Source organism: Triturus cristatus, chromosome 7, assembly GCF_964204655.1.
Source record: "Triturus cristatus chromosome 7, aTriCri1.1, whole genome shotgun sequence".
Classification (NCBI taxonomy): domain Eukaryota; kingdom Metazoa; phylum Chordata; class Amphibia; order Caudata; family Salamandridae; genus Triturus; species Triturus cristatus.
The window spans coordinates 1,862,488,873-1,862,500,894 of NC_140590.1; the positions used below are offsets into that span (position 1 = coordinate 1,862,488,873).

Genomic DNA, 12,022 nt, shown 5'->3' on the forward strand with positions numbered 1-12,022 from the left:
GTTTTGCTGACTAAGTCTTAGTAGTAGTAAAATTTCACTTATTCCAGTTAACACTTTGATACATTTAATTCACCTGTTTATTCCTGTTAAAAAGATTTTAATTCTCAATGCATGTATTCCATTGAATTTGGACAACAGCAATACCATTTATTTGGGCTTTCCCGTGCACCTTAGGAGAATTATACAATTAATTCATAACTTCCCTGCTAGGTCACCCTATGGTGACCATCAGAGCTCTTATATTAATCCTGCTCTGGCTCACCTTCCCTAGCTAGCAGTCAAGAAAAAACTGGTGTTAATACCTCTGTTTGGTTCCCGAGGGGGTCTACCCACCCAGTAGATCGCCTCTTAGCTCTGCCTTCATACAGTACCTTTCATCCCGCATATCTCAGGTGTGAACCAGATCTTAGATTTAAGAAACCAATGAAGACAAGGCAATTTCCTCACATCTAAGGGTCTATCACTTATGTAACAGACTTTGGTTTCCGTTTACGTCTTGTTTCTGTGCTAACATACCCTAGTACAGGTGAATATTTGCGCTCTCCAAACATACTTGCAGTTAAATAGCCAATCAAGCTGCGTCTCAGGTTGAGTGTTTGTAGAACATTAAAGAAAAAAAGGTATAGGTTCCACTTAATATGAATGAAACTATGACAAAAGGCAGCACAGAAGAAAAAGCAATGCACTGAAACACAGACTAACATGCAGTGAAAATTAACTGAACTTGAAAGGTAAATGCAGTACACATACAGTGAAAGGCACACTCATGGAAGCACAGACATTATACACCCTTAATAGCGAAGAAGAGCGCTCCTTGAAGAATCGGCCACTCAATGTGGCTTCTGCGGAGCGGTCAGTGAAGAGGAAGTGGAATACCTCTTCCTTGGAAACCGTTTGCAATCTGTTACAGATTGACACTCATCGACAGTCATACAAGCACATGGTCTTAGAGCCTGAGGAAGTAATGGTGGCTCATAAGCTCCTCCATGTTGCAAAGGTAGCTTGGAGCAGTAGCGCAGCTAAGTTAGAGTTTCATGGGGAGATGCTGTTATGTTTTGCTGGAGTTTAGGTGCATAAGGGATGCAGTTTAGACCACAAGACTTTCTCCTGCCCACAAGTAGGCAAACATATATTGATAATGATGGGCAAAACTCAGAATGCAAACGAACACCACAAGAACCAGGCTTGTGAGTCGAATGAAAGGGAAGCAAAGCTACGGAGTAGCTCCTCCCAGATAAAAAATGAGAGAGAAGATCCAGTGAAAGGTGCTCGCATGTACTCCATTAAAATGGTGAATCCAAATGGAACAGTCCACTGCGTCAAAGGCAGAAGTGAAATCCTGGAAAATAAAACGCAAACCCTGCAAGAGTCAAGGTTAAGGCTGGCATCAAGAAGGACAAACATCCATGTGGGTTCTGGTCCCATTCCAGGATGAACTTCTATTTCTGAGTAACGCAAGGTCCTGCTCTCTAAACTATTGGAGAGACATCCTGCAGGATACATTTCTGGTATTTTGACTGCAGATGGCATTATGATGTGAAGGGACAAAAAGTGGATTCCATCTTGACATGCAGAGAGGCTTTCCTTAGCAGAAGCTTGAACATATGCTCCTCTTTCAAGGTGCAACACCGCTCCAGAGTTGTTGATCACCCCAATCAGGAGAAGCATTTCAAGACTACTGCCTTCAAGGCAGCTACAGGGCAAACATCATCGGAAGAGCCCAACTTCACTGAAGATGATGAGGAGGTGACTTCGTCCAGGGTAATAACAGGTAAAGATTTTAATAAGAGTCTATATCATGATGTCAGACACCGAAGATGAGCAAAACTCTGGAAGAGAAGACAAAGTCCTAGCTTCAAAGTGTCCAAATACCAGTCCTTTTTAAAACTGTGAGATCTTTTACAATCTTAAACAATGTGCAGCCAAGTGGGACGTTTGACTCTGTAGAATAGTATGTAGGTTTTGCTTAAAAAGTCATTTTTTAGAAAGATCCACTCGCATCCGATAAGCAGTCATACCGTGTTACTTTATAAAAATAATTAATAAAATATAGATACCGGAATTATTATTACGTAATCAGTCTCCTGAGATAAATGCACTAATAATGAATGGGTCCAAAACATCAATATGGGCCCAATAAGTCCACATCTTCAAAGTAAATCAAAGTGGACTTAGAAATTGTAAATACAAACTAACCTTAGTCATATAGGGGATTAAACATTTTGTAAATCGATATTGTTGCCCTTGATAGAGTGATATACAACAAGTAAATGTCTGCGTTTTCAGCAGAGTGTTCACAGAGTGCAAGGGGTGGACTTACACAGGCAGCTCAACAGAACACAGAGAAAGCCGCAGGGTCAGGCGACAGTCAGGCAAGGTGGGGAGCCAAGAGCACAACACTGGAAATGAGCGGTCTGTGTCAGTTGTCCTGCTCTCTGGAGTGATCCAAAATGGACACTGCCACATGTACTCATTTACTTTAGGACTATGTATCAACCGCCTGGAGCAAGTCTTGCTGTTTGTGCTACTGATTCTTTACTTGCAAGTAATCTGCTTGTTTCTTCACCCAGCTCAAGGCCAGCACTGGACTGTCTCCTACTGAACCATACCCAACATGATGCCCAGCTTCAAAGACCCACACTCCCCCCATAGATGCCTGTGCACGAATCCACAATCAGATGCCACATGCACATCTTTAAATTCGAGTGCATGCCATTAGACACCCAATGCACGCCACCAGACACTCCAGTGCACGCCATCAGATGCTCCAGTGCACGCCATCAGATGCTCCAATGCACACCATCAGGTGCTCCATTGAACACCATCAGGTGCTCCATTGAACACCATCAGATGCTCCATTGAACACCATCTGGTGCTCCATTGAACACCATCAGCTGCTCCATTGAACATCATCAGCTGCTCCATTTAACACCATCAGATGCTCTATTAAACACCAACAGGTGCTCCATTGAACACCATCAGGTGCTCCAGTGAACACCATCAGGTGCTCCAGTGAACGCCATCAGGTGCTCCATTAAACACCATCAGATGCTCCATTAAACACCATCAGGTGCTCCATTGAACACCATCAGACGCTCCATTGAACACCATCAGACGCTCCAGTGAACACCATCAGACGCTCCAGTGAATATCATCAGGTGCTCCAGTGAACACCATCAGGTGCTCCAGTGGACACCAGCAGGTGCTCCAGTGGACACCATCAGGTGCTCCAGTGGACACCATCAGGTGCTCCAGTGAACATCATCAGGTGCTCCAGTGAACACCATCAGATGCTCCAGTGAACACCATCAGATGCTCCAGTGAACACCATCAGATGCTCCAGTGAACACCATCAGGTGCACCATTGACCACCATCAGACGCTCCAGTGAACATCATCAGGTGCTCCAGTGAACACCATCAGGTGCTCAAGTGAACACCATCAGGTGCTCCAGTGAACAACATCAGGTGCTCCAGTGAACACCATCAGGTGCTCCATTAAACACCATCAGATGCTCTATTAAACACCAACAGGTGCTCCATTGAACACCATCAGGTGCTCCAGTGAACGCCATCAGTTGCTCCAGTGAACGCCATCAGGTGCTCCATTGAACACCATCAGATGCTCCATTAAACACCATCAGGTGCTCCATTGAACACCATCAGGTGCTCCATTGAACAGCATCAGACGCTCCATTGAACACCATCAGACGCTCCAGTGAACACCATCAGACGCTCCAGTGAATATCATCAGGTGCTCCAGTGAACACCATCAGGTGCTCCAGTGGACACCAGCAGGTGCTCCAGTGGACACCATCAGGTGCTCCAGTGGACACCATCAGGTGCTCCAGTGAACATCATCAGGTGCTCCAGTGAACACCATCAGATGCTCCAGTGAACACCATCAGATGCTCCAGTGAACACCATCAGATGCTCCAGTGAACACCATCAGGTGCACCATTGACCACCATCAGACGCTCCAGTGAACATCATCAGGTGCTCCAGTGAACACCATCAGGTGCTCCAGTGAACACCATCAGGTGCTCCAGTGAACAACATCAGGTGCTCCAGTGAACACCATCAGGTGCTCCAGTGGACACCATCAGGTGCTCCAGTGGACAATATCAGGTGCTCCAGTGAACACCATCAGGTGCTCCAGTGAACATCATCAGGTGCTCCCTCCAGCGCACACCATCAGACGCTCCAGTGCACACTGTCAGACTCTTCAGTGCACACCATGAGACGCTCCAATGCACACCATCAGATGCTTCAGGCACAAAGTCAGATACAGATGCTGAAGTGTCTTTTCACATATGGAAATGGACACTGACCAGCACAAGACCACTTTTATCCTCCCAAAACATAAGGATGAGGGATATCTATGACAGCTAGCAACAGTTCCATTGCAGTCCCCAAAACAGAGTGCTGAGCAGTATTCAGCTGCCTCGAGCAGAACACATTATGGACTTTGGACATGCAGCAGCTATCCAACAGCCTGTCCGCAGAAGGTCAGAGACAGCTGAGAATTGTCCTGGCACATTGTTGGCAACAGCAAACAGGCCAAAAGGGGGAGCTTCTGAGCTGCTAAAGAATTATGAGAGCCGCTGTGTCTGTAATACTCAATGAGCTCCCCTAAAGGAAGCTTAAAGCGGAGTTAATGCTGGCGAATATGGAGACAGCTGCGATGCCACAAAACCTACAAAAATGGGAGATTCAAAAGTGAGGGTCCACTCGCTCTCTTCTTTTCGGCTCTGAGTGGTATTCCTGAAAGCTCCAAGGCTGAAGGACATTAGAGGGGGGACAGGGTTTCTCTCTAGTACAACAAGGCTTGACCAGGGCTTTCTACAAGAGGTCACCACATAAGGGGCTCATATAAAACCTAGGTCCCCTGGAGGCTAACTCTCCTGACACCAGAGCATATTTGATATTGCGTCTAGGTCTGTCTGTGCTAGAGGGCCGGGCGCCAGGGGTCTTCAACAAAGAAGCTGTAGTGACAACAGCTGCCGTACAATGGTTCAAAGTCAGAGTGCAAAAGACACACAATTGATGGACGGAACGCAGGACAAATCAAAACATTCACCCCCAGATCAGAGTGTTCATCTAATGTTAGGAAGTTTTGGGGGGCAAACGTGTGAAAACTCATGTCTAACAGTAAAATGCAGGTATGAGTGAAAACTTGGCAAAGACCATTGTAATCTTTCTTTGAGGAAGTCAGGACCATATTTAATTTTAGCACCACTGCATTTATAACGTGCTGTGACGCAACCCACAAGCTAGTTCACCTAGTAAACTTGGTCAACACAAAGGACTTGTCTAAAATTTATATTTAAATATAGCTTAGGGAGTAAAGATGTTCAGAGGCGTGAAAAAAGTGGAAGAGTGAATGTAAACATCAGTTTCTTCTGATTAATCCACTAGAATAAACAGGGTACAGAGGAGAAACACAAGGTGTGTTTGTGGAGTAGAAAAACAAGCTAAGTCACAAAGGAGGCACAAGTAACAGATGACAATTAGTAAACATTGCGACTGCTGTCCGGATTCTTGTCTGAAGAGTCAAGAACATGAGGCTCATATGAGCACGATTTACTCACCCATGTCATCATCACTGCCTCCTGTTATCTCCGGGCCTGGAGGGTCCACTGAAGAAGCCATGCCCTCCTCTTTGATGTTTGGTAAAATGAATGACGTCTCTTCTGACATTCCTGTGAAGAACATTAAAAAACCATAGTCAATAAAAGAAGGTTGGAAAGAATTCTGACCACTCCCATGCATGAGAGCCCTCTTTTGCAAACGGGGTGGTGGCAGGAACATGATCTATTTGTGACAGATTGTCAAACCCTCTTGTCATGAGCTGGGACCCTGATTTTTGTTTCAATCTGTTTTTATTAATTTCATGGTTTACATCTTCACGACAGACAAATAACAATATGTATGGCCGACCATATATTGAACCATCCAACAATCGTAAGTAGGCATTACAGTAGGGCAGGTATAAAACTAACATGCATATCGATGACTTCATTGACTTAGGTACATTTAGAACTGCAACGGTTAGTCCTGTCCAGCAGGGGTAAAGACACCGAGTATCGGCGATGTGGTTCCGTTATTGTGTTGCACAGAGCCTATTCAGATTATTCAGTATGGGTAATTGAACAGATGCCATAAGTAGTAACGAACAAACTCAAAACAGTAACAGCAGCATAGCCTGACTTCTGTGAGATCATCCCTCACCCGCTTCCCCCCCCCCCCCCCCCCCGCCCCCCCCCCCCCCCAGGTATCCTTCCCCCATCCCCACCGTACCGTCCCGCAGCATGACCGGGGTCGCCAACTTCACTCACTGACCACGATGACGCCCACCCAAGGCGTCAGATGATGTAGGTGCGCGTACATGATATTACAGAGGATGACATGTGGGCTATCCATCGTCCACCGCGTGCACGCCTCCCTCATTCTCAGGTTGCCCCACAGAATTGTCCCTCTCTGTCTGCAGTAAGGCCTGGAGCAGTCCCTCCCATTGCATCTCTATAGGTACCTTCCTTAGCCCTAACGTTTCCTCCCGCCGAATGGCGATTCCCTCTGGTTTGGCCCAAGCCAGGAGCGAGCACCTCCAAGCCCGTATATGTGTCGGGTCTTGCGCCTTCCACTTGTTAGTTAGAAGCCGCTTCGCTACCACCAATCCCAAGTCCAGGAAACGAGATGAAACTTTTGTAACTGGGGTTCTACGGAAGAGGTGTAGCAGGTAAACCGGCCATTCGAAGGGTACATCGCGGGCTGCACATGTGTGTAGTATCTCCCCGATTTTCCGCCAGTAAGCGTGTAGTTTGTGACAGCTCCGTAGCATGTGTACGCAGCGGGGAAACCGGAGTCTGAGCGGAGGAAATGAATATTAATCCTCTCAGGTGTTAGGTATGCTCTGTGAACTATAAATAGCTGTATTTGCCAGAATCTCATATTTTTGGGTATGTATATTGGGCTTTTGAGTATCATTTCCCATTCCCGGTCCTCCAGTGGGCGTTCCAAATCCGTTTCCCACTTGAGGCACAGTGGGTCTAGGCGTATTGCTGCGTGTGTGTGTAAGGATGCCGCGAACCACCGAATCAGGTGCCTACCTCTTCCCATAACGTGGAGATACTGTATGGTGAGGTGCTGACTCGGCTTCACACTGAGGTCCCCCCATCTAGAGGCCAGCGTCGCGATCAGCGAGCGGTGCCGTAGGAACTGCCCCAGTGGCAGTCCCACCTTCTCGACCATGGACTCTAATGGTATCAGTGTGCCATCCCAGTACAGATCTCCCAGGGTCCGAATATCGGCCTTGCGCCATTCCATAAGTTCGAGAGGTGTGAGCACCCCAGACCCGCTAGGGGAACCCTCCAGTGGGATGGCCGGTTCGTAGGGTAATAGCGTTCTAGTGAGGTACAGAGTGCGGAGGTAGCACCTATACGCCACTGCCAGGAGGAGCGGTGTTGGCGCGGGAGCCCTGGAGGCTGGGTGGAAAAGTTTGAGATCGTCCAGAGAAAGGGGAGGGAGAGTGGTCGCCGTGTCCTCTCGGCCTTTGTCTGCAAGCCAGCGGGCTATCCACTGTAATTGGGCAGCCAAATAGTAGGGCTCAAAACATGGTGCATCGAGGCCCCCCTGATCGGTAGGCAGGTACAGCTTCACCAATGCTACCCTATGATGTACGTTCACCCAAATGAAGTCCTTAAGAAGATTAGTGAGCATGGTAAAAAGACACCTGTACATAGAGCCGCAGATTAGCGAAATAGTACAGAAGACGGGGGAGGATCACCATTTTAGATAGGGCTACCCTGCCAGTGACTGTTAGGGGAAGTGTTTTCCAGAAGAGTACTTGGGACCTGATGGCCGTCAAGGCACGCACTAGATTACCGTCAAAAAGGTTTGCCGGCTGATGGTATATCTGAATACACAGATAGCGGAAGGTATCAGCTTTCCACTGCACCCGCGTACCATCCAGAACGTAACCCGGGTCCTGGATGTCCCCCCTAAACGCATAAAGGCAGGACTTGTGGGCGTTTACTCGGAGGTCCGAGAGGGTGGTAAAGACGCACAACAGGCGCGCCAGCTGGGCTGGTATATTGTCTACATCGCACACGAAGACCAGGAGGTCATCTGCATACAACGACACCTGGTGTATCGCGTCTCCAAGGGGTATCCCATCTCCCAGCGTTGCCCGAAGTGCCGCGGCCAGGGGTTCGATTGCGAGCGCAAACAGGAGGGGTGATAGTGGGCACCCCTGCCTGGTTCCTCTGCGTATTGGTATAGCGTCGGCTATATATGGTCACAGTCACACCCGCACTGTAGGGTTTTTATAAAATAGGTCTACCATCTGGAGGAATCCCAAGCCCAGGTCATACCACTATAGCACTGCTGCCAGGTAGCTCCACTCCAGACAGTCAAAGGCCTTCTCAAGGTCCAGTACGTGACATTCTGCCCTAGGCCATTCCCGCGCACTATCCAACGCCACTCTGAAGAACCTCCGGAGATCCAGTGAGGTACTGTGCTTGGGCACAAACCCATTCTGGTCACTGTGAACCAATTCGGGAACCACTGGTGCTGATCGCCCTGCCAGCACCTTAGCAAATATTTTATAATCCATATTAAGGAGTGCCAGGGGTCTGTATGACCCCAGGCTTTCGGGGTCTCTATCGGGCTTGAGCAGGGACACCAGGTAGGCCTCCCGCATCGACGGGGGCAGTGTGTTTTCTTCCAAGACTGTGGAGTAAAGAGTATGCAAACGCTGCACCAGAGATTCCCGATATGCTTTGTAGTATTCGGCAGGCAGGCCGTCCGGACCCGGCGTTTTCCCAGATGCCATGGATCCAATTGCCTCTCCGATTTCTTCCAACGTGAGGGGGCCATTACGCGCCTCCTGATGCGCTTCCGAGGTTGTGGGCAACTGAATGGGCTCCAGAAACCTCTCTAGGGCAGGACCCAAACAGTGTCCCCTGGATTGATACAATTGCACATAATGGTCTGCCAATACCCTGTGTGTCTCCCTCTGTGTGTATACTAGGGGCCCCTCTGGTGTGGGTATAGCTCCAATTGGGGAACGGTTACTCTCCTGTCTCTGCAGCCAAGCCAGGAGACGGCCTGCTCTGTCCACTCTAGCATGTGTACGAGCCGTATGGGCCGCATAGTTGTGGCACCGTAGTCGCTCCAAAAGTTCCGCATGTTGCGCCCTAAGTTCCTGCAGGTGGCCTGATTGTCTGCCTCCACCCTTGTCCTCCCGTTCGTATTGGAGTAATTGTGATTCTAGGCGAGTAAGCGACAACGTTAATTGTTTCCGTATGTTCCATGTGGCCCCTAGACAGTGACCCCTGACAGCTATTTTGTGAGCGTACCATTCCACCAGCGCGGTGCTCGCCGTCCCCTCGTTACGCTCGAAATACTCGAGAACGGCCGTCCCTAGAGAGGAACGGAATTCTGGGTCTTCCAACGCAGACGGCTGGATGCGCCATGTAGGTATGGGACGACGACCAGGATCCCAACTCAGCCTGAGTCTCATGGGATTATGGTCAGAGTGCGTCCGCCCTTAGTATTCCGACACCTCTACCAGCGGGATGAGGGGCTGGGAACCCACCACCCTGTCTAGCCTCACATGTAGATCATGTCCTGCAGAGTAATAAGAATAGATACGTTCATGAGGGTGCTGGACCCACCACATGTCAAGTAATGCCCAGTGTGTAAGCCAGTCCGTGAGTGCTTGCACTTTAGACACAGCCGTCGTCGACCGGAGCGGCGGAAATGATCTATCCGTGTGTACATCGAGCACCTTATTACAATCCCCGCCCAGCAACCAGGGGAGCCCAACATAAGGGGTCAGTGCTGCGGATAACTGTGTGAGGAACGAGGGCTGATCTATGTTAGGGGCCTCTATGGAGCCTAATAATATTTGTTGGCCATTGAGGGACCCCCGCACTAAGGTATATCTGCCTGCAGGATTTATCACCGTGTCCGCGCAAACAAACGGAGTGCTCGCCCTGACCCAGATTAATGTGCCCCTCGCGTGCGCCGAGTATACCGTGCCATGCACCTGTCCCCTCCAGCGTCTGCGCAATCTATCTAATTCGGGCTGTGTCATATGCGTTTCCTGTAGCAGGGCAATGCTAACCGTGTGCCGTTGGAGGTATGTAAATATGGAGTAGCGTCGCGCGGGCGTATACATGCCGTGTATGTTCCATATGATGATGTCAGTGCGCGCCATTGTTGGTGGGATCGATCGACAGGGGCTTCCGGGACGGGATGTGCCACTGGGCATGTGAGTATAGGACAGGTGTAAAAGTGTTGGGCTGATGCAACAAAAACAAGAAGTGGGGCGGGCATTCTGGAATGTCCGTCCAAAGCTCTGTGACAACTAAATATGTGCGCACTGGTACTATTGTACTAGGTCCATCTCCCCCCCCCCCCCAAGTCCTGTGTGTGTGGTGAGCCATCTGCGGAATAACCTACGTCAGCCAACGAGACTAATAATGCATAGTTCTTAGCGCCGTATTGGGGGGCCTATCACAGCTGACGAGGTGTATAAGGTAGCCAGGGTCTAGTATAGTGGCTCTATAACATCTCCAGGTGAGGTGCGTGTAGCATGTGACCCCGTGGACCCCCCCGCTACTGAGTGATGAACAAGATCTCAAATATTGACAAACAATATTCTACGTGCATGAGCTATCTGCATCATAGTCCATCACTCCACCACACAGTCATATGATACCATCTGCAGTCTGTGGGGTTATCTCTGGTAGAACAAGGTTCTCGGATATTTTGGTTGATGGCCATGATGAGCCGCTGGCTACTGCAGTGTCCCGTGTGGAGGAGTCCGGCTGTTCCTTGGGAAGTGGAGTTCCGAGGGCTGTAACTGCGTCTAGTGCATCTTGTCTTTCTCTCCTTCTCCTTATTTTCTCCGGACTCTGCGCTGCAGTCCCTGATTTAGTGTTTCTCATGGGTCCTCGGCGTCCTCGACGCCTGAGTCTCCTTCCCGCTGTGCCACCACCATTTGGGTCTGGGGGCCTCATGCCCTTCCACAGACCTGACCCATGCTTCCGCAGGAGAGTCAAAGAAACGGGTCCCTTCTTTCGTGACCACTCGCAGCAGAGCAGGGAACAGCAACGAGTATGGCAGGTCCAGGATTCGGAGCTGACGCTTCACCGCCACATAATTACTCCGATGCCGCTGCATCAGAGCGGTGTAGTCTGAGATGAACATTACTTGATTGCCGCTCACTGTGCGGCCCTCCAGCTTGCATGTTTCGCGGAGTACCGCGTCTTTGTCCCTATAGTTAAGCAGTTTAAAGATGAACGGACAAGGTCTGCCTCCTGGCTGGGGCCTCCGTGCTGGCACACAGTGGGCCCTTTCGATAGTGAACTGCGTGGATAGTGTTCCCTGGGGCAGGAGATCACGCAGCCAATTCTCCATGTATTGCTCCGGATGCCTTCCTTCCTCGCCTTCCGGCAGGCCCACCACACAGATGTTGTTGCGGCGGGAGACTCCCTCCGCATCTTCTGCTCTATCCTCCAGGGCGTGAACGCGGTCTATCAGGTCTTGTAATGCAGCTGTATGACTGTGCGTGACGGGCTGGAGTTCCTGCAGTGTTTGGCCCTGCGTTGAGACTTTGTCGGGCAGTTTGCGGCGGTCCACATGAAGAAGCGTGAAGTCCGAGGTGACCTTATCTATCCGGGTTTCCAGGGAGGTCCTGGTATGCTCCAGCGCAGTGCCGATTCTTTCCACTGCCGCTAGGACTAAGTCCATTTTGACCGCCAAGGCTGTAAATGTTGGTCCCGTCTCCTCTCAAGGCGTCATGCTTGGGGGTCCATGCTGCCCGCACGTAAGGGTCCCTGCTGCATCTTGGCTCGCATCCGGCCCATTACAAGTTGCTGCACCGTTGGCATTCGCGGGGAGGCACCAGAAGACAAGTGCACTGGTAGTAGTGGTAATCCCGGGTGAGTCCGTACCCTCGGGGATCGCCCAGAAGATGCAACTATGCAGGCTCCGCGTGACCACCAGTGCGCAAGG

General features: G+C 49.8%; 1 protein-coding gene across 2 annotated transcripts in view; it reads right to left on the reverse strand.

Annotated features, from left to right (window-relative positions):
* Positions 1 to 12,022, reverse strand: part of LOC146813512 (uncharacterized) — a 451,939-nt gene that overhangs the window by 125,647 nt on the left and 314,270 nt on the right. For both annotated transcript variants that reach the window (XM_085620293.1, XM_085620295.1), the window contains exon 9: positions 5,590 to 5,700. In XM_085620293.1, coding sequence (XP_085476419.1) covers positions 5,590 to 5,700 — 111 coding nt within the window. The remainder of the gene's footprint in view (positions 1 to 5,589; positions 5,701 to 12,022) is intronic.